Source organism: Leptonotus elevatus, chromosome 14 (assembly GCF_054856555.1).
Source record: "Leptonotus elevatus isolate MCC_2025b chromosome 14, RoL_Lele_1.0, whole genome shotgun sequence".
In the NCBI taxonomy this organism is placed as follows: Eukaryota; Metazoa; Chordata; class Actinopteri; order Syngnathiformes; family Syngnathidae; genus Leptonotus; species Leptonotus elevatus.
This window is the reverse complement of record NC_141252.1, coordinates 10240684-10263458: the sequence shown is the minus strand read 5'-3', so window position 1 is coordinate 10263458 and position 22775 is coordinate 10240684. Positions and strand designations below refer to the sequence as shown.

Sequence of the window (22775 nt, the reverse complement as noted above, 5' to 3'; positions counted from 1 at the left end):
TCACTCGTTGTCTAACACACACGCACACACAAACTGCAGACTATAAATCCAATTACATCATCTCAGCAGCTATTTTCCGGCTTTAATGGGTTTTAAATAATGCATAAAGCACTATAAGGCTCTACTAAAGCTTTTATTAGCATGTGCATATTGTACCTTGCGCGACGTGTGACGGGCATCCCAAAGTGACAAATGACCCACGGGCACTATGACCCAGCAAACAGTCTGGTCCTTCATGGAGACATCAGTTGATGTCACAGACTGTATAAAAAGCAGCACTTTGAGGTTCGCCTCGTCAGTCAACCGATGTGGGGCTCCAAGAAGGCGCGCGTCAGGAGAACTTTCCACCTTATGCGGATTATATGTCCCTCACGCGTTGGAACGGCAGCACATCATCACGATGAAGAGGGATGAACTTCTATCCCCCCGGGGAGTGGATTACAAGCGAATCACAGAATCGTCCTTGCCATGGCGTTAAGGAGGCGACTTTCTTTAACTTTCACCCCCACCCCCCCACCCCCCGAAGTGTGAGAATATGAGCCAAGAGTGACTGGAGAAGTGATGGAGGGCGCCGGTCAAGTGGAGCCCACCCAGCTGCCGGCGAACGCCTCCAACATCAGCCAGCCCGAGGATGCGTCTGAGGCGGGCTGGAGCGCGCACAGCCTCGCCTACCAGATCAGCCTGGCGTCGCTCCTTTCCGCCATCACGTTGGCCACCAGCCTGTCCAACGCCTTCGTGATCGCCACCATCTCCCAGTCCAAGAAGCTGCAGACGCCCGCCAACTTCCTCATTGCTTCGTTGGCCGTCACCGACCTGCTGGTGTCCATCCTCGTCATGCCCGTGTGCGTCCTCTACACGGTCATCCACGAGTGGACGCTCGGCCAGGTGGTGTGCGACGTGTGGCTGTCGTCGGACATCACTTGCTGCACGGCGTCCATCCTCCACCTGTGCGTCATCGCGCTGGACCGCTACTGGGCCATCACGGACGCGGTGGAGTACTCCAAAAAGCGCACGCCGGGGCGCGCGGCCGGCATGGTGGCCACCGCCTGGGTGATCGCCATCTCCATCTCGCTGCCGCCGCTCTTCTGGAGGCAGGTCAAAGCGGACGAGTTGACCAGCTGCAGCGTCAACACGGACCACATCTTCTACACCATCTACTCCACCTTCGGCGCCTTTTACATCCCCACCCTGTTGCTCATCGTCCTCTACGGGCGCATCTACGTGGAGGCGCGCAAACGCATCCTCAAGCAGTCCCCCAAGAAGAAGAAGAAGGCGGCGGCGGGCAAGAGGCTGACCTCGGCGTACTTGGCCACGGGCTCCCCCGGATCCAACGCCTCCACCAGCCCCTTGCAGGGCGGCAGGCACGACGCGCCGTCCAGCGACACCAACTCGTCCACCAGCGACAACCAGGTGAAGGTGACTCTGTCGGACGCGGCGCTGGAGAAGAAGCGCATCTCGGCGGCGAGGGAGAGGAAGGCCACCAAGACGCTGGGCATCATTCTGGGCGCGTACATCGTGTGCTGGCTGCCCTTTTTCATCTACACCCTGGTGGTGGCCGTATGCGACGTCTGCGTCATCCCCGAGCTCTTTGACTTCTTCACCTGGCTCGGCTACCTGAACTCGCTCATCAACCCCATCATTTACACCATGTCCAACGAGGACTTCAAGAAAGCTTTCCACAAACTGGTGCGCTTCAGATGCTGCAGAGGGTGATCCTTTCATTGATTTTTCATTACGAATGTGAAGCAGATGCCATATCTAACAATTCAAAGCCATGGCGTGTGAAGAGGATGAGGGGTAGGGGGGTGGTGGGGGGGGGGGGGGGCGAGGAAATACACGCATTACTTTATTGTATTGGTTATGACATTGATGGGTAAAATACAGGGGAAAACTAGAGTCCAGAAAAAAATAAATATCTGTGGACATCATTGCAGGGTGACCGTTGTTGTCATGGATAAAAATACACCAAAAAGGCAAAAAACAAACAAAAAACATGCACAATCGAAAAGATCTGTATTAAAAAAAAAACGGCCTTAACAAAGATAATAATGCGCACTTTTGTTTGCATTAATTTAACAATATTTATATTTTTATTGTAATTATTTATATTATATTATGATTATTTATTTTATTTATTTATTGTATTTTCATCCCAGCAATTCTATTTGCACCTTTTATTTAGTGTGACGGTCCACTTCATCATACACAGATGTGCTCCTCACACTTGGTTTCCTCATTTATTAACACAAAAGAGTCCAAATAACAACAATCTCACATTTAATTTGAAAAAGGAGTTTGCTTATTATTTTTTAAAAAGGCAGATTTTTTTGTATCCCGCTTGTATTGAATCGGGGGTGGGAAACGTATGGCTTGTGGGCCGTACATGGCCCCGGATGAGCACTCCATCCCATCTGCCGTGTGATTCTAAAAACAAATAAAACCTCAGAAAATGAAAAGCCTTTAAACATTTGACCCCTAAATGTTGAAACTATATAATAACAAACATTTGTTACTTCACAGTAACTGAAATGGCCCAATGGGAAGGATGTTCTCCACGCCTGCGTTCGATATCCTCATCGTAAACTCGTCTCCAGCTTTGCACACTTGTGAATCAGATGTGTATGTGTGCGTATTTTCAGACCACTTTTGATATCATGCTTCTTATGTTTTCAAATGTCACACAGATAAGCTGTGTGGGCTGCTATAGTGTGTGTCTGCAACGTGATGTTTGACCTCCACAAACACACACACACACACAAGGATTCATCTCTTTCCTCTCAGAGATGCTGTGCAATAAAGAGAAATATTTCAAGTATCTCTTTGGCCTGTTGTTGTGGGGGGCGCACCTCGTGTCTGAGTTAGCGCAACAGAGTACAGACGGAATGCATTTCTATTGACATTGTAATGCATTGTGATTAACAGGGCAAGTTCCCATGTGACGCCCTCTCGGCACATTTGCAGATCCACTCAGTAGCTTGCGGCTCTCACAACCTTGTGGTCCGAAACATCGCAACAACAACAACAGGAAGCAACGGTAGCTTACACCACCCTGTTGAAACCGCACACACACATGGAATTTTTATATGGCTCATCACGCATTAACAATGAGCTGACAGATATTCTCAACACCATTTGGGGGGAATTCCTTAAAGCTCACACATATATGCACACTAATATTGGAAAGGATACACAAATATATGCTTTAATGGCTGTATTTTTAATTCATGCCCATATAAAGCCATATAAGCCAACATACAACTCAAATTTCCATCCCATTATTGTGGACATATAACCTTCACTCGGTGCTATCTACAGCATTGCGTTTGAAATATGAATTGAATCTGATAGTCAGTAGAAGCACATCATGAACGGACTATCTGACAAGCGCCGTCATCCGTATGTATCCCACTATGTATGCAATTTAGGATTTAAAAGCCTTGCACATCCCCTTTCTTGACATGTTACGATTCTGACGTCCACACAGTTTCAAGGTTATACAATGAACTATTTTGCAAGGTGGCATAAAGCTCCATTTCTGACGTATTACCGTTTTTTTTATATTCATGTTGTAGCAATGCTTTCCATACAAATGTTTACTGTAATTCTGATTCTAACACCTCATTAGCGTACGGGCACCTTCGGGACTTGTGTAAAAATTTGGGTTACATAAAATGACAGGATCCTCTCTAATATGAGAGATTTCACAATTTGCAGTAAAACACGTTGCATTATGTCTTCTGTCTCAGGGGCTTTTGTTTGATACGATAAAGTTCAGCAAGAGAGTAGAGACATAGGGACAAAATGCAATGTGAATGTCTGGCAAGCAACTCACATAGCACATATTCAAGCCTTTTCTATAGGATTTAATTTCCTGGGGAATAATAGGAACACAAGGAATGCATTCAAAGGTCCAAGGATAGCCATTTTAAAACCTTTATTAACGTTACAGCCAATGCTTGAAGTCACATTTGACCATTCTGACTGTCGTGTAAGAGTAGAAATGAGTTTACCACAACATTAGTACAACACAAAAACAATAAAACACTGAATAGAACACTAACATAAGGAATGATGGAGGTCACTGTTAATTGCCTCTCTTCCAGCTGTAAAATGCTTACTGTCAATCCAAACAACAAACAAAGAGAATTGCACATCATATATTTAATACAACTAAATTGCGTTGCCTTAGCAACGGCCCCCCACTTAGCTTATGCTAACTTATAATTGATAATGCCATTGACATGCTAATAGTTAGCATCGGTAGTTGCGGTTTTACAAACCATAAAGCAATGGCTTTTTTTTTTTTAAACACCAATTGTAGAACAAAACATGTAGATAGATAATCACGTGCATATATTATTCATCCTCTATGAAAAATGATTAATATTAAAGCAACTACCTGAGTTGTCATTGAAGAAGAAGTCATTCTCGCTACATGCAACATTGTAGCTATCGTTTCCTTTAGAGGGCTGTTTTGATGGGGAAATCCATATTAATGTATAATTATTGCTTCATATTATTACAAATTTACATTTACTGTACATTTGGTTGTTTTTGTGCTCACGGCCATACGACCCTGAGAACGCCCAATCTCGGAAGCGAAGCAGGGTCGGGCCTGGTTAGTACTTGGATGGGAGACCGCCTGGGAATACCAGGTGCTGTAAGCTTCTGCGATTGGCTGCCAACCAGTTCAGGGTGAACCCTGCCTACTGCCCGAAGCCAGCTGGGATAGACCCCAGCTCCCCCCGCGACCCTTTTGAGGATAAGCGGTTAAGAAAATGGACGGAATGTGTATTTTAGCATAAAACTGTTACTTACCTACAACCATAAGTGAGGAAAAGCGTATAGAAAATTGATTGATTGATGTCATGCGCTGTCATGTGTTTTTATAAAAACGTCTGCATTTCAGCCTACAAGAACCCAACTTGAAAAACATACAAGAGGATGATTGAGTTTGCCTAATTTAAAATTCAGCAGGTCAAACACAGCACATGAAAGCAGTTGCAGTTGCGACCCAATCAGACCCGACTCGGCGAGTGCAAAAGAGGCAGGGCGAGGGTTACCGGCCTTGCGGCACTGAAGACTGGATCGAAGTGGTTGTGTATGTGTTGGGCGAATATCAGTGGCACCAAGACAAAGAAACCAATGAGTTACCACGACCCCACAACCAAGAAACTGCCTAAGCCCCGAAACCCGCCCCATCTGGCAAAGCCAAAGTGCAATGGACGGGAGGGGCCTCAAGGCACACCAACGATAGTCTATCTAGCAGGAGACCCGCCACCCGTGTAATTAGTGTATTTTCCATCCGGTCACACATATCAGGTCCCAGATTGGCAGATATGACCTTCAGGAATTTCCATGTGAGTATCCCATAAAAGGTTTATGTGCAATCTCTCATTTTGCCACTTGACTGAAAATGGCACCACAGATGTTCAGGGCTCAGCTAGTGATTAATCACAGCTCACCTGTTTTCTAAATTTAGTCACGTGATGTTCACAAGCCGAGCCGTGATCGGTCATTACTTTTTGGCTACTCTACTCACCTCTGTCGTTATCACAAGCGAATGCGGCTAGGCTAAATGCTGTTAGCTAATGGCTTTGTTCTTTGATACAATTACCAATGCAGTTTTCCATAACATGTCCTCTTTAAAAGCCTGAACGTTATGGCAATATAGTGTGTATTTTGGTGAGAAAGTTTTGTTAACGTACTTGTGGGATTCTGTGCAATGTAGTTTCAAACGAAAATGTCTGTCATCCATATTCTGTTTAACAAACACGCTAGATATGATTTTGTGTATCCAAAGAATTCCTCTTTTGGTTTGAGCATTGTCATCAGCGCCCCCTTGCAAACAAGCCCTCTGTTGACACGGGATGATTGCATCTCTCGAACAAATACATTAAATACAGCGCCTTTTTTCCTATTAGCCCAATGCGCTGCCTTGCTGCTTTGCATGGAGTGAAGGACGCCGCCGATGCTAACGGCCAGCGAGGCACAACACGTGGATAATGGAGCCATAAACAATGGCCCCCGCTCAATGCAGTTTTGGTTAACAGCTTTATCGTTTTACCCGATGGTGGCGGGCGAGAAGGCCTGGTGGCATTCATCAGCAGAAATTGGAAACACGCTGGCCCATCTGCTATAAATAAATTGCCCAACGAAGGTGAGGACAATTGACCTTGACGTGCGGAGGAATAAGTCAGCAGGTTATCTATTAGGCGGACCAAGAGGGTAAGAAGATTGAACCATTTAGGGCTGTCAAATTAACTTTATCCAATCATTATCATCGTTTAATTGCACTGGTATTCAGTCTGTTCAAACCGTTGCACATTTTCTCGTGATTGATTGCACGCTTAAACCTATGCTGGGGAAATTAATCATAAATAAAGAATAATAGAGATCAATATGTATTGTCAAAATCTGTCAACTGTTGTGCTCTTCCATTCAATGTGCGGCTACAGCAGGAGCTAACATGCAAGATGGATGACACCCACAATGCACACTTCATCTTATTAATAATCATGTGTATGCTGTGCACGCTTCAATGCAACACACATGCTCCAGAGGTGCTTTTAAAAGGCCCCTTGCACCTCACGTTAGTGCTTCTTGTCACCCATGAAGCCAATATATGTTCCTCTGCCTGTTCCAATCACACGACTGGACACGCTGTATATGTGCTTTGTAAAGGATCACAGTAAAAAAGCAGGCGGGGGGGACAACAACAAAAAAACAAAACTCACAGCTCCATTCACCCACTCGACAGACCACTGCTCGTGTTTCCGGCGCTGAAACTGCACTGCAAGGAGATCACAGCCGAAATGTATCACCGTTAACGTCCACTCGCACGCCCAAAGGCTCCACGCCACAAAATTACTTACTTGGATATGTGCGGCATAGACTAGTGATGAGGAGTCATAATGGCCACCTGGAGAGGAAGAAGCAGATTCTGCTTTATAACATTGGTCACGCAACTGTAGTCATAACTTTTATATCAATACATATGGTTCATAAAAAAAATAAAATAAAAACAGAAAAATCGATTAATTTTATGATTTTCAATTTAGTTTTATTTTATTTCAAGAATCACATAAAAAAAACGGCATTTTATGTTTAATGATGAAGATATTGTATACGATTATTTTCTTTCAAATAATGCATAGAAATATCACAAATATTTTATTTTATCGATATATTTAAAAAATCCTGTAACAATCCTGAGCATCTGACATTGCTGGCAATGCAATTGTCACTGTTTATATACACTACTCACAAACATTAAGGATGTTGTGTCTTGTGATGAAGAAAGAGCAAAACAAATGTAATCTAAAGGGGGAAATAACCCCTCCCAAAATTCTTAACAATAATATGTTCTATGCAGCTCCCGCTAGTCTAAATAAGGTAATTTGGTTAATATTGCATTAGTGGAATATGAGTTAAGCAGCAAAATCCAATTATCAATTCATCTGTTATTTTAATTTTTATCAATTATCATTTACCAATATCAGTAGGCGGCCATTTTGCCACATTTTGCTCAGCTTCAGAATTCAGGTGAGATGTGATTGGTCGTTGCCTGAGCCCTGAGCAACTGTGATGTCATCTTAAATCGACAGCAAGTGGCAAAATGGCCGCCCCATGAGATGAATAAAAACAGCTGTTTTTTTCTGCCTAAATGTGTAAATGTAATATTAATTAGTCATGTTTAGACTAGTGAGGTTACATATAACATATTATTGTCAAGAAATGTTGACTTCCCTTTTAACTGCGTTCAATTAGTTTACGGATATATTTAAAATGTCATTTGTATGTGTTTGACTGACATAATTTTACTGCGGCCTCACCCTGTCCTATCATCGATAGGGGTTTTCAGTGTGTAAAAACAAGCTCCCCTGTTAGTTCTGTGAGACCTTCAGAGAGCAGGGAAAAATATATTAGAGACAAAGCAAACAATGAGCTGTCTTGTTCTTTTGTGCCATTGAACACAGCCCCACTTAAGGGTCAAGCTCACAGTTTCATCCTGAACTGCTTTAAAATGCAGAGCGTAGGCTCCCCACGCGACACGGAAGACAGCGCGTCAAGAACAAAGGTACTGCTTTGCCCTTTCTCACACAATGCAGAACAGATTTGGATTTAGATGCCCGAAGTTAAATTGAGGGTAGAACAGTGTGGAAAACTTCTGAGTGGGTCAGTGTTGTCAGTAAGTACCTGCTACAACATTATTGTATATTCTTACATATGTTATTTTAAAAGGGAAATTAACCCTCCATTTTTTTTGCGTGTGTGTGGCAATAATATGTTCTATGCAGCCCCACAAGTCTAAATATGATATTCTAGTGGAATATGAGTTAAGCAGCGAAATCCAGCAGTTTTTATCAATATCAGAAGGCGGCCATTTTGCCACTTGCTGTCGAGTGAAAATGACATCACAGTTGCTCAGGTCTCAGGTAACATCCAATCACAGCTCAGCTTCAGAAAACAGGTGAGCTGTGATTGGTCGTTGCTTGAGCCCTGAGCAACTGTGATGTCATCTTCAGTCGACAGCAAATGACAAAATGGCCGCCCCCTGAGATGGATAAAAATGGCTGGATTTTGCTTCATAACTCATATTCCACAAATGTAATATAAATCAGAATGTCATGTTTAGACTAGTGAGGTCCATATAACATATTATTGTCAAGAAATGTTTAATGTTGACTTCCCCTTAAAGGGTTAAGAAAAGAAAAATGAAAATGCTTTTTTTTTTTTTTAAACGAAACTGAGTGAAGCTACAGTACATTTTATGTTTACAAAACTACCGGTAACTAAAACAAACTATAATTATGGCGAATATGTCCTTTGTTTTTGTCTTTGGTCATTTATTTAATACATGAAATAGCATTTGGGTTTGATTTTAAATGTGATTTTAAATGTATTTATTTCAGTATTAGCCAGAACAAGGATGTTGGAATCGCACAGACGTGGAATGTCATCTAGTAGCAACCATTAAATAAGCGCCTCCAGATGACGTCACTCACCAGAGACGATATTGTATGATTGACTCACGGACTTATTTATGTATGACTGGAATGTTAATAAAATTTTTGAAAGAAAAAAACCCTAAAATTAATAAAAAAATGCTGGCCTGAAAACTAATTAAGACTTCATTTGAAACGCAAAACTCAAAATGAAAGAAAAATTAACAATAATGACAATTCCAAAAAGTATAATAACCCTGATTCTTGCTAATTCCAAGTATGTACTGATGCGATGGCGTCTTTGGTGAAACATCAAAACAAAACATCACACGGTTGGACTTGGACTTGGAGGAGAGCCTGCAGGAATATCAATGAGGGCTTTCCCTGCACCTTGAGGCCCCATTTACATATTGTCTATTAACCTTTTGATATTAAGCATGAGAAGGAGCATTGAGACGAAAACTCGACGAGCGTGTTTGTAATTTCTCAATTTCACATGCAATAACAACACCAAATGTCACAGCGGCTATTAGCATGAAATTTGCCTGACGCGGGCCTAATTCGGCGCGCTCCTCATCGGCCTCCAGCTCGTTGTCAACGCGCATTTTCCGTGCCGCCCGCAGACGTCCCGCTGATGTCAGATGCTTTGACACAGGTTTGGTATTTGGAACAGCTTCAGGGGGCGTTTTTACCTACAACGGCCGCACTACATTTACCCTTCATCTTCCACTATGTCAACAATGTTCAGCAACATCTTCTTGGATAAAAACAAACAAACACATTGTTCCCTTCTCTGGATCCTCATGTAACATTCTTTCTTTGCACCTTCTGTCATTGTTACTTTTTCAAGGTTTGCTTCATGTCGTCTTAACTTCCAGAAACTAGTTGTCATGGTTACAGTAAAACACATGCCCTCGCAGTACGACAATCAAGACTCGGCGAAGAGGGGGGGAAATCATTTGATGGATGCATGCGGGGCATATGAGTCATGAAAAGACTGCTAATAGCATCAAAAATTATCTTTTTTTTTTTTTTTTTTTCATGTGGCAAGGTTATGGCTTAAAGTTAAATCAGGTGAGCATACACGACATGGACAAAAGTATTGGGACACAAGCTGCTTTCTACACACAGTGGAACCTCCAAGATCAAATATAACCTGTTCAAATTGTTGTTATTTGAAAATAATGTTTCCATTGGATAATAATGTCAAGTGGTTAGTTTTTTTTTTTTTTAGGTTTTGGGTTTGCCCGGGGCCCTGAATCCCCTTAAAATAGATCCGCCTCCACTGAGCAGTAGCTAAATCCCATCTCCATATTCAAGAACAATCTGTAGTCAGCTGACCATACTTGAGGTTCATTAATGTGACATGTTCACAAATCGGACGGAGACACTAAGCAGAAAGTGGAGGAAAACATTTTTGCTTCTGAAACTGAATTATCTTTGTTCTCCCCATTGTTATGAATATAAATTCTATACACAGCAAAATTGCCAGTGTTAGATTAACACTGAGAGTGTTAAATCTAACACTAGAAAAGTGTTGATATGTGTCCACACCAATGAGTGTAAATCCGACACTTTTCAAAGTGTTACTTTTTTGGGGGGGTAACACTTAACCAGTGTTACTCCAACACTGTATGGTGTTAAAAATTACACTGGTAAACAGCAGTGTTGAAAGTACTCTACACTTTGATATAGTCACATTGGCCTGGAATCAAACCCACGCTCTCAGGGTTGCGAGACAACCACTCTACCCACAGAACCACACTACCCCGATAACAACAACAACTGGATGTATCGCTATTGAAATGTCGACAGCGCGCTGGAAATGAAAAATTTCTCCTTCACTGGAAATGAGGCTGTGGTCAATTTAACGCTTAAGGTATTGCTATTCACGTTCCACCCAACATCCACCCCAACACTCAAGGAAATTTGATCTGCCAGTGTAACTTTTTTTTATCATAATAGTGTTAAGGTAACACTGCTTACTGCATATTTGATCAAACACTTTGGAATTTAACACTGACCAATTTGCTGTTTAAAAAAGTTTATTAGTAGTACTGTACTAGTTTTTATTTTATTTTATTTTTACAATAGTTATTATTATTTGTATTTTTTTAATTGCTGGCCATGTCAAAAGTTATTTTTAGTATATGCCGTAGGCTGCTAAAAAATGAGCGGCGGGTCACAAATGGCCCCCGGGCTGGAGTCTGGACACCACTGCTGTATACCATAAAAAAAAAGAAGAAGTGGGATTTCAGCTAATAAAAGTCCTCAAATAGGGTCATTCATGAATGCCGCACCATGAATAAGCGGGGATCTACTACAGTGTTCCCCATCCACGGTTCGTGTCCCAGTGTTGGTCCGCTGGCCACTTGGTACTAGGCCACACATTAAAAAAAAAAATCCATCCATCCATCCATCCATTATCTACCGCTTATCCGGGGTCGGGTCGCAGGGGCAGCAGCTTTAGCAGGGAAGCCCAGACTTCTCTCTCCCCAGCCACTTCAGCCAGCTCCTCCGACGGTCCAGCTGAGAGACGTCGTCTCTCCGGCGTGTCCTGGGTCGTCCCCGGGGCCTCCCGCCGGTGGGACATGCCCGGAACACCTCTCCAGGGAGGCGTCCAGGAGGAATCCGAACCAGATGCCCGAGCCACCTCAACTGGTTCCTCTCAATGCGAAGACAAAAAAGAGAAAAGAGAAGAAAAAAATATATAAAAAAATGTAGCGAAGCTTATACATGTTGCCCCAAATGTATGTTATCAACTGTGGAGGAATGTTCGTCCACAAAATGGATGACTAGACAAAATATATATAACATTATAAGCAATCTCTTTCTGCAGTATGCATTGTAGCCACATGATATTCTTTGCATAGCATTCTATTATGTGCCATGCTACTATATTATGTTTCATTTGATGGCTGCCACTCACTTTGACCTCTTTGTCAGCTTCCCGTGGCACGCGTCCCCACATTCTATTACTTTCCCCATCCTCCCATCCACTTTTATGTGTCTGCCTCCCTTTCACGATGTCCTGCTTCTCCACTTTCCCCTCCTCTGTTGGCCCATTGTCCTTCACTTGCTTCTTATCACCGCCGCACACATCAGCTTTGCTTTACTCCCCGATCCCGCTTGATGAAATGAACCCTGCCCACTGGGGATATTACACACCGGATAGCACGATTCATGGCTCCATCTTCTTTCGACCTGCACACCGCCACCGCCTCCTCCTCCCCCACCTCCTCTTTGGAGAGAATGCTGGAATCCCTCCAGGGGCCGCGACGTGAGCGTTTCATCCACCTGTGGTCTGTATTATAAACGGCGCTGGATATGATTCCTCATGTGAGCCCCATTTCAGTTCTCTCGTGCGACGCCGTTGGGCCACTTATTTCCTCATCATAAAACATCTCGTCGCTGAAGCGTCTTAATCAGAGGCTTCTTCAGGAGAAATTTCCCCCGCGTCACAATTAAAGTCATCTCCGGGATGACAGCTTCAATAATCTCATCTTTCTGCTCATGCAAAAATGTCTCTTATCGGGTTATCTTGACGGGTGCTTACAAGTTGCCTTGCATATACGCTCAGTAAGGTTGACATACATTAGAATGATCTCCCAAGTTGATGCTGTTTTGATTCAATTTGGTTTTCGAGGCTCCCTGTGTTGTTTTTCAGTGCAACGCTCAGAGTACGCTGTGTTGACATCATTGTCCATCTGTCTTAATAGTAGTTGCCAGGCAAAGCAATCTCCCAGTATGTGCTTCCAAATGTGTGCCATGCACGCCAACTGCATGCATCATTTCAAACTCGCTTCTTGTCAGAGGTCTACTTCTGTTAACGCGGGGCGCACGCATAAGGATAATTAGGCCTAATTTGAATATTATTTTATCTCTTCCAAGCAAAGTCATTCAAAACAGGACAGTCAGATGTCTCTAAAATAGTGAGGGGCAGCTGTGGGAAACCATCCAATTTTATTGAATATGTTTGTTTATCTGCACAGTATATGCCGGCGACATAAAGTGAAATGATGAACAATTAAATGCCTTTTTATTAGGTGGTAATTGTAAAGGTACATAAAACCTTTGGGAGAAGACAAGCCACTTTTTTCAAAAAGTTCAAATATATTTACTGCTCTGTTTTTCCTTGAAGAAAATGTTGGCAAGTTGTGCTGATGTTTAAAAAAAAAAAGAGACATAACAGTCAATCTTGTGAAACGTTTGAGAAGAAAAATCCTTATTAGAATAAAGCTGCCAATTTTGCTAACCATCTTTTTAGTGAAGGCTGCTGTTGTTAGTGATTGGCCATAAATTGCCAACCAAGTAAGTCTAGCAACAACTTGCAAAGGTGAGTTTTTATATCGATTTTGGCGCATAAATGATTCCTCCTATATAATGTCGTTTTACGCTGCTACTTACACAACCAAAATAAGGACACACACACACACGGACACACATGAGCTGTTTTGATCAAACTCACAATGCCATCAATAACACATAGGCACAGAACAAGCTGCATCTCCTGGAAGGGAGGGGCTGCCAGCTGAGTTATGGGCCGTTATCTCAGAGGGTAGGGAGTCCACTTGCTGCTCTTATGAGAAACGGAGGCATGATTCAGCGCTGAATGTTTTTACGTGACCGTGGTTTTTTTGTATTTCCCATTTGCTGTATTAAATAATGAAAGTTCAAGTGTATTAGAATTACATTTGATATATATATATTTTGACAAGGCCACAGGGTGTCTAGGAATTCCTTAAAAGTGTAATCAGTAAAAACAATATAATATATAAAGATAATAAAGATAATACACAAAATCTAATTTTTGACAATTTTCATCATTTCTTGCCACGTATTCTGGAAAATTATAATTGTGAAGGTATGGCATACCCATTTTTTTTTTAATGATACAATGATACTACCAAAAACATGTTTCCTGCTTTTTCTTCGACCAAGTTAAGAAATAATCAAAGGCAAATCTATGGGGATCATTTCTTGGAAGAGTGTCATACTCCCACCCTCAGTACATCTGTCCGAAAAATTATCTCATCATGAGCCGCCACTCATGCACCGCCGCTCTGCTGGAGTCTTGTTATATGAAAAACTCTGGAGTTCGATATTTGCATAATTGTTTCTTTTCAAAGTAAATGGATTGACAGCATGCTGGAAGGGAAAGTCACTCAAGCCACTTTGCTTCCTTGTGGCCTTCCAAGAGCGGAGCAGGCCAGCAAAAGCATTTATAAACCTTTTAATTGCCTCCCACTTCCTGATGGTTATCCATTGACACATGCTGACACTTTTGATGCTTATCATCCACTTAACAGGCTGCCGGGCAGGTCCGGGCCGGGCCTTCCTTACCACTTGGGGGCCCGATTAATCAAACAGGTCCTACTCTTATGAGTAGATCTTCATCACAGATTACGGTGGATTAGGACAAACCTCACGTACAAAGTAAAGTAGCCGAGGTGTTGATGTTGCTGCTCAAAAGCCGACTGACTCACTGGTGAAGGCCTCATGGGAGATTTTCACAAAGAGAAGTGTTTCGACTAGACTGTCTCAGATTCATCCCCTGAAATTGAGCAACTTTAAAGCCATCGCAATGACAATACTGAAGCAGACAGAAGCAAACAATAATGTGTATAATTATTTCAAAATTGTCATCACTACAGTAAAATATTTTTATATCTTATATCAGAAATTTTAGGTAAATAGAATAATGTGAATAGAAAAAAGTCAGGTTATTTGAGAAAAAAGTATTTTTATTATGAGAAGATAAGTTGCAAATATAACAAAAACAGTCATAAATGTATATTAGAAGGAAAAACTAGATTTTATTTACTTATTTTCCCGAGAACAAATTCTAATGTGAGCTGCAGTCGCTGAAAAAAGTTCATCTCCTTAAATAAAAAATTAAAATCACATTTATCTCACAAAATGTCACAACCTTACGTCAAAAAAAGGCTTTTTTTTTTTTAAACATAAAATGTATATACTAATAAAAAAGAATCTATCAAATGTATGCATTTACTTCCCAATGAATAATGTTATATTAATGTAGTCGCAAGGGGGAACAAGCCAGTGTCTTCTTGTGCCGGTCCCAAGCCCGGATAAATACAGAGGGTTGTGTCAGGGAGGGCATCCCATATAAAAACGTTGGCCAAATCAAACATGCGAATCAGATGTATGATTTCCATACCGAAGGTATGAGGACACAGGTAGACTACATCTTGTGTAGACGGTGTAATCTGAAGGAGATCAGTGGTAGGTGAGAGTGTAGCCGAACAGCATAGGATGGACTGCGGTGGTGAGAAAGACAAAGACGGCAAAGGCAGAGCAGAGGACAAAATGGTGGAAGCTGAAAAAGGAAGAGCGTTGTATGACTTTTAGGAAGGAGTTGAGGAGGAGAGAAATATGTTCAAGTGGTGCAGGACATGTAAGACTTGTGGTGAGGTGTGCTGGAGGAGTTCAAAGTGGAAGTGGGACGACATCAGGGCTCAGCTCTGAGCCCCTTCTTGTTTGCTATGGTAATCAGCAGGATGACAGACGAGGTTAGACAGGAGTCGAAGAGTTTAAGCTCAAATGAAAGGAAAGGTTTGTAAAACTGTGGTGAGACCAGCGATGTTGTTTGGTCTGGAGATAGTTGCCGCTGAGGAAAAGGCAGGAGGCAGAGCTGGAGGTGGCCATGTTTGTGACAAAAGTGGACTTTACGTTATAGACTATAGGCGTATTTACGCAAAAACTTGCCCCAGCGGACTTTATGAATGAGGAAATGAAATTTCGTGTGTGGCTGAAAGGAGGCGTGGACAGAAAAACCTCGAGGTTCATTGTGAAAAACTTGCAACCGACCAGGTTCGGTTTATGGAACATGTTACTACGGTAACTGACCGAGAGCTTAAAAGCCCTCTTTTTATGAAACAGGCTAGAATTACCTCTTTTTCTCTGGTTTCATTTACCTCCCTTTCTGAAACGGAAAACGCAGAGTTTCCCACATTTCAGGGTTTCTTGACCCAGGGTTCTCACTAAACCTGCTTTGTGAAATACATCCCTGGCCTCCAACAGACCCGCGACCCTGGTATAAAGATTGGTATAGCGAGCGAATGGATGGATGATAACAACAACAACGAATTATAATCCCAAATGCTAAAGCGGAAGAAGTGCTGTTGAGAAACAGTTTTAGAACAGCCTCGAACCCTGAGCCTCAGCACTATTCCCCCGTGCGGCTAAGATAAATTAAATCCAATTCAATTAAATGTGTACCTCAGGTCTAACATTTCCACATTGTGACTGCAGCAACAAATAAATAAAAATAAATCAATCACATCAACTACCCCCAATGTAGCCAAAGGCATCATCACTCTTCCGTGCCTACCATGTGTCTCAATTGTTCTCACAGTGAAGGAATGCAAGCGATAAGTAATTGTGCGTTGCGGTCTAAAGACAATTTTTCCTTTGGGATAAATAAAGTACAACAAATAGAATCAAATCCAAATGCAAAGCTACAGATGAGGGATGTAAGCACTTAGAGGACAATAGCGCATGGAGGCATTTTGCAGCAGTGAAATATGTCCTCCTGACAGATGGCAAGTGCCCCCCCCCGCTGCATAATTTAAAGTGACCTCTGTAATTGCACTATGATTCAAGTCATCATCTGCATCAGAAGGTCAGGCTTGTCGCCATCAAATAGTGGTTGGGCGTCACACTTGGAAAATGTTGATGGTGGCGTAAATGTATTTTTTAAGGCGTAATGAATGCACTCCGATCAGGTTGTGTTTATGCAAAGTTGATTTAATCACAAGCAAAAACAACGCAGCACGACTGTCATGTTTGTGCGCAAAGCCTGCAGGCACAGTCGATACTGTTAATCTTCATCTTTGCCTTCATCTTGACTCTGACCCTAATCCTCATGGATGAGGGTCACTTTCAAGCACTTGATGCGGCACGCTGCACTAACGGGGTGATGCATGCTGAATGAATGCGGCAATTTCTGATATCGTAGCTGCTATGTGAAAAACACTTATGTCCATTTTTGTCTTTTTTTTTAAATACAATTATTATTATTATTATTATTTTATTTTTTTTAAATACATTTTTACGTTTTGGGGACGTCTGCATTTCAGTTTCATCCGAAAAACATACAAATATAAAAAAATGACAAAAATGTGTTTTTCACAGAGCAGCGATGATATACCAAAGTTTGATGTGCAAGTGTATGCACAACAACACAATGAATTTGAAATACACACTCAATATTTTATATTTCAGATTTGATTCAAGAGATTTTGCAAAAATTTGGATACATTCATTTCCAGGGGCTGCAAAGTACAAGTGTTATGTCATTGTGTTGTCATGCTCCTTATTTGTCACTTGTGATGCTATACAGTTGCTATGTCCCTTCCTGATGATGATGTCATTTCCTATGCAGTCATTCTTATTTTGATATTAATTGAATGAATGAATTCGACAAGGATAAATACGATGTTATACATATCAGCGGAGTGCAGAATCTGCACCAAAATCGCATTACACCATCTTCACCACAACTTAGACCCACTTTTAGCTGGTCTAAAGCCCAGTCCACCTTTAGTCACTAAACATTCAGGTGCTCTGGTAGTGAGCAATTGAAAATGCTCTTGGCCCACCGTAATGACCAGAAAGGCACATCCAAATTCCCTAACAAGGTAAACGAGACTTGCCCAGGCAAGAAAATGAAGATGCCAGAAGAGGCCAGTTCACGAAAATAGAGCCATCATTGTGTATGCATACTCACCCCACCACGGGAACCTGTCACGTAGCAGGTGCGCCCAAATTGAAACATTTTGTTTGGGACAGCGGGCGTATACCAGGACCTGTCTCCGTGCCAACGATGCACGTGCAGATGCACATGCAGCTTGTTACTGGGTCAACGAGTTTCACTGCCATTTTCGCTGACATTTTGCCCGGTGGATGAGTGTAGATTGCACAAAAGTGGCATGTTCCAACTTCACTGTTCCACTAGATAGTGAGAACTGGCAATTCAAAGATGAATGGACTGCAACATTTGCATTCATTCCCTCTCCAACTTAGCAAAAGATCAATGTGCTTAATATTCCGGGATGGCTGTGAAAAGTTCCAATTTGGAACAGCAGTATGAGACCAAGCTTAGACATTTTAAAGAGACAATTATTCAAAATTGACAGGTTAGAACAAGAAAAGTAAATGCTCTCAAATTATATTGTCATAGAGTTGTTGTCCCATCTATGACACAACAGCAAAAAGCATGCTCACTTCGAACGGCGTGGATTTTTTTCCCCTCTCATATGCAGAAGTAATAAAAGAATGTATGAGTGATGCGATGTACACAATGGTTGAAGGCAAACAAAAAGAGAAAATGACAGCTAAAATTAAGCAAACCCCCCACACAGCAACCAGACGCACTGAAGTATTGACTGGCGATCTATTTAAGCAGCTGTGTGATGGAATAGAAAATGTGAAGTGCTTTTCTAAAGCTTTGGATGGATCCACTGACAACGCTGATAATGCTCTGTTGATGGGATTTTTTTTTTATAGGTATCCTGAGTCCAAAAAAGGCACATCAAAGTTGAAATGACATTATTTTAGTTCATATTTTGTTGTTTTGAATAAAGACATTCACAATATCAGATTTTCACCCCCACATTACAGAACATTGCAAATAGGCAGGTTTTCCATGAATAACATGTTAGGTTGCAAAAATCTAGAATCTCCAAGTAGTGCAATAAACTTGGAATATTCCTTCAATATAAATATCATAAACAGTGAATGCTGCTTTAAGAATTTTGTTACCACAATGAAAAGATTTACAAATGCTGACTACTTCTACTCCCGAAACCCCCAAATAATATATATATATATATTCAGTATATACACAATTTCACTTAGTACCTCGCTTCTCACCCAAAGTCAGGTGACCTTAATGAGGACAAGCTGTATAGAAATTGATAGTCACACACCTTCATACTTACAACTATTATAATACAACATGCACGAACACACAGTCATGCTCGCGCGCGCGCATGTGCCACACCAGCAATTAAATATTGCTTCACAATAAAATATGTTGCACCTCAGCCCTCACTGGTTCCAAATTGAGATTAGTGTGTCAGAAAAGTGCCAGGAAGGATTAGGCTGCTCTTGAAGAGGCTTATTTACAGCAACAATTTGTTAGCAACTAACATGAGCGGCTAATCCTCTTCACAGGAGGAGATGAGGGCGGAGACTTGCCACACGGAGACTTCCCGCCCTGATACGCCCCGACGACCGCCCAGGCCGCACGCCAACACGTTTGTGTCACTCTGCCAAAATTGGGACTAGCGAGCGATGACGGCCCACAACGTTTTTTGTTTGTTGTTTTGCTTGTGACATTACCAAACACCTACAGCATACGGCATATTGAAAATGGATGGAGAAAAAAAAAAAAAAGAAAAGCAAATAAAAGAGCAATGATGATGACATTACCGAATGAACAATACTGAGCTCTTTAAAAATAAATAAAATTAAAAATAAAATGGATGGAGGGGTGTTGAGAACTGATTAAAAACAAAACATGTACATTTTGTGTTGGAATTTATTTGGAACGCTCTATTATAAAACACAGTGGTTAAAAAACAACAACATTTGAAAACATACCTAGAGAAAACAACAACAGCAAAAGCAATACCAAAAGAGAACAATTAAAATACTTGCTAGTTTGGCAGGAGACAGACAGAGAGAAATGAGACACACACACAGCAGTAGCAAACTAAACAATAACAATAAAAGTAACACCTGCTAGTACTGTATAAATCACAACTGGTATTTTGGGGGAGCTAACCAGTAATTTAATCAGGAACAATTTGAAAATCTAAGCTAGCACAACAAAAGATAGTTATTTGCTCCAAAACAATTGGCTGAGTTATTATGATTTATATTTTTAAGTTGGGGGACAATAGTAATAATAATAATAATAATTATTATTATTAGGGTAAACCAGTAATTTAAGTTAAAACAACTTGAAAATATAAATGATTGGCATTAATGGCAACAGTGTTAGCTAGCACAACAAAGCAAGCTAATTGGTTTCCTCCACAACAATTTTCTGAGTTGTTTTCATTTCTGTCTTTAAGTTGGGGAACAATAGACATAACACCTGCTAGTACACTGTAAAAGAAAAGTGCCCCCCCCAAAAAAAACAACAACAAAAAAACAAAACAAATGGGCAATACTTGGGTTGAGAGTGGAAACAAATTTGACAGCCACAATAGAAATTAAAAACTGTGGCCCGGTGGGTGGTGGGTGGTGTCTGGTCGGTGCTGGATTTCACTTTCCTTTCTTTTCTTTGGTCCTTCCTCGGGTCTCCTGACGGCCTCCCGACTCTGGCTGGATTCTGAAAGTGTTCGGTTTAGGTGAACGGTATGGGATTTTTTAATAGGTTTTAGGTGAACTAATGCATACACACTCATACGCACGCACACATGCACATGCACATACACACCCACATGCAAAATAAAAATGTATAAAAATAATAATAATTAAATAAAAGAGAGCAATGATGATGACATGTCAAATCGGTAAAATTACCGAATGAACTGAGCTCTCCAGAAAAGAGAAAACAAATAAAAAAATAAAAAGAAATGAAAAACTGGCTCTTGACCTTTCCCTGTCAGGGGTCGCCGCGGAGAGCCACTTCAGTGTTTTGTTTATATCTGTTTGAAATTGACATCATCCAGCAGAGGTTGTTCAGCCTGCATTAGCTTGAGGCACACACGGCCTTCCAAGCCACACATTTGGTTGTGTAAGAAGCAAGACCAAAGTGCATTGTGTGCATGCATAAATAGAGGCCTTCTGTCCCACTTTGCTCCTCACTTTGTCTCAGCAGGACCAGGGGCCGGGTCGGGCTGGAGCATAGTGGGCGGCACCATCGAGCAGGTTGTTTGGAAGTGGCCCAAACGTGCGCTCAGCTCAGTTCGCTCGTGTCCAGAAGGCGGCTAACAGGATGAGGCCGGGCGGCCACGTGGCGGATTACGAGCTGCGAGAAGAAGGTAAAGAGATTAAACTCTAAACAGAATCTGCTGTCTTAACCTCATCACTGTTGCCGCTCTGACGGCAAGCGTCCCGAGATCGAGCCGGGATTCCGAGCGTGTCCCACCCCCGTTGCTCCTCTTCCCCCCACTTCGCTTCCATTGCTCGTCCATCCATGCATCCGCCTCTCCCGTCTACTGGGATCTCACCGCGGCACCCGGGACCTTAGACAGCAACTTGAACGGCACTGATGAGGACACTTGTACACACTCTGCAACAGAAGACATCCTGGACATCCTATAGACCACCTTGGAAATTAACCCATCATGCTTTGGAAATTAGGACTATTCTTCTTCGTTTGGTGTCCGCTCGGTGTGCAAGGAAGTCAAGTCAAAGGTAGGACAGCATCAGCTTGTTTTTGGAAAGCGCTACAATTAAGGAACACCGCAATGGGATTAGATCCAATTTACACATTATCATGTTTTGATTGTGAAAAGTAGGAATACATCCTCAGGGGTGTAAGAAGTGGGATCCACTAGATGACTGGAATTAATTGATCATCCTCATTTTCAAGATAGCGTAGACCGCCTTCAATTTTGCAGTTTTATTACCATTGGCAACTTCCACTTGAGTGTGAGGAAGCGCAAGCCGTAAATCAGCAAAGAAAGCTCATGGAGTTTTTATGATAAGAATAAAAGATAAAAAAGAAAGAAAATCGAATGAAAGAAAATTACATTTTACTAGTATATGATTATAAAATACATAAAATAGTCCTGTAATACACGGCGATACATTTCGGGCATTACAATTTAAAAATGAGGAATTACCATGCAATGCAATATGGTACTTATTGCTGCATCAAACCGAGAACTGTTTTTCGTTTACAGTACCAGGCCAAAATCATTATAAAGTATTTTAGGTGTCCTCGTCATAATCACTAAGTTATCCCGAAAATGTCGCAGAATGAAACTCCGACATTTGCACACATACTATGATAAGAATATTAAAATGTTTTGTCTTTGGATATACATGATTTCTGCTAACTAGTGGCCAAACATGTTGTTAAGGTTGTTTTTTTTGTTCACAAGTTATTTGATAGAGTCATTTTCATAATGTGTGACATTTTTGTAATCTCATCAAGCATTTTGATTGTGCCCTTGAAATTGTTGTCCACCTTGTCATTATGAGCTAACTGCCCCTTTAACACACAGAGCGACAATACGAGCAGCATTTTGTTTTGCTTTAATAGAATAAATACTTACATTTATGTTTAGAAATTTTCATCATAGTTGGGTGTTGTCAAGCTTAACATGTCCACTTTGTCATATAGTGAAATATCAATTGATAAAAAGATAAATGGAAAATACTTTATATTTGTAAACAGCGTACAGTCAGCTTGCTTATGGTAACATGTTGCTAAGTGAAGGTCCACCATGTGTTCATAAAATGCTAACATAAGCCAAAAATGTCCACCCTGTCATTGTCAGAGTGGACAATCAGCAAGCAAGCAAGCTAGCATTTTGCTGTTGCTTGTACATTGTCCGTGTGCAGTTAGTTACAATAAAAAAAAAGAAGACAAAATACCAATATGGATTTCTAACATTTTGAAAAACTTTTAGGGGGATGAAACGGGGAAGTGTCACCGGCACCTTATAATTGCCTGTATTATTGTTATCATTAGTAATGGGCGAGTACCGACAACGGGTATCGGTGTCAGGCCTTATTTTAAGTTATGGGGTACTTAAGGAGTCTAATACCATCCACCGTTACTTAAGGCAAAACCAATCTGACAGTAGTTGGCGCTATATTGTGGCAGTTTGACACATC

General features: G+C 41.5%; 2 protein-coding genes and 1 pseudogene across 8 annotated transcripts in view; all 3 read left to right on the top strand.

The window, feature by feature from the left end:
* Nucleotides 1-294: 294 nt before the first annotated feature.
* On the top strand, nt 295-2812 carry htr1b (5-hydroxytryptamine (serotonin) receptor 1B). The gene has a single exon (XM_086094714.1). The coding sequence runs from the start codon at nt 562-564 to the stop codon at nt 1711-1713; it is 1152 nt and encodes a 383-aa protein (XP_085950840.1). The 5' UTR covers nt 295-561; the 3' UTR covers nt 1714-2812.
* A 1746-nt stretch (nt 2813-4558) lies between these two features.
* Nucleotides 4559-4667, top strand: LOC147162905 (5S ribosomal RNA; annotated as a pseudogene).
* A 16155-nt stretch (nt 4668-20822) lies between these two features.
* Nucleotides 20823-22775, top strand: part of impg1b (interphotoreceptor matrix proteoglycan 1b) — a 27756-nt gene continuing 25803 nt past the window's right edge. For all 7 annotated transcript variants that reach the window (XM_086095134.1, XM_086095133.1, XM_086095131.1 and 4 more), the window contains exon 1: nt 20823-21344. In XM_086095134.1, the coding sequence (XP_085951260.1) occupies nt 21275-21344 (70 nt within the window). In that variant the 5' untranslated portion in view covers nt 20823-21274. The remainder of the gene's footprint in view (nt 21345-22775) is intronic.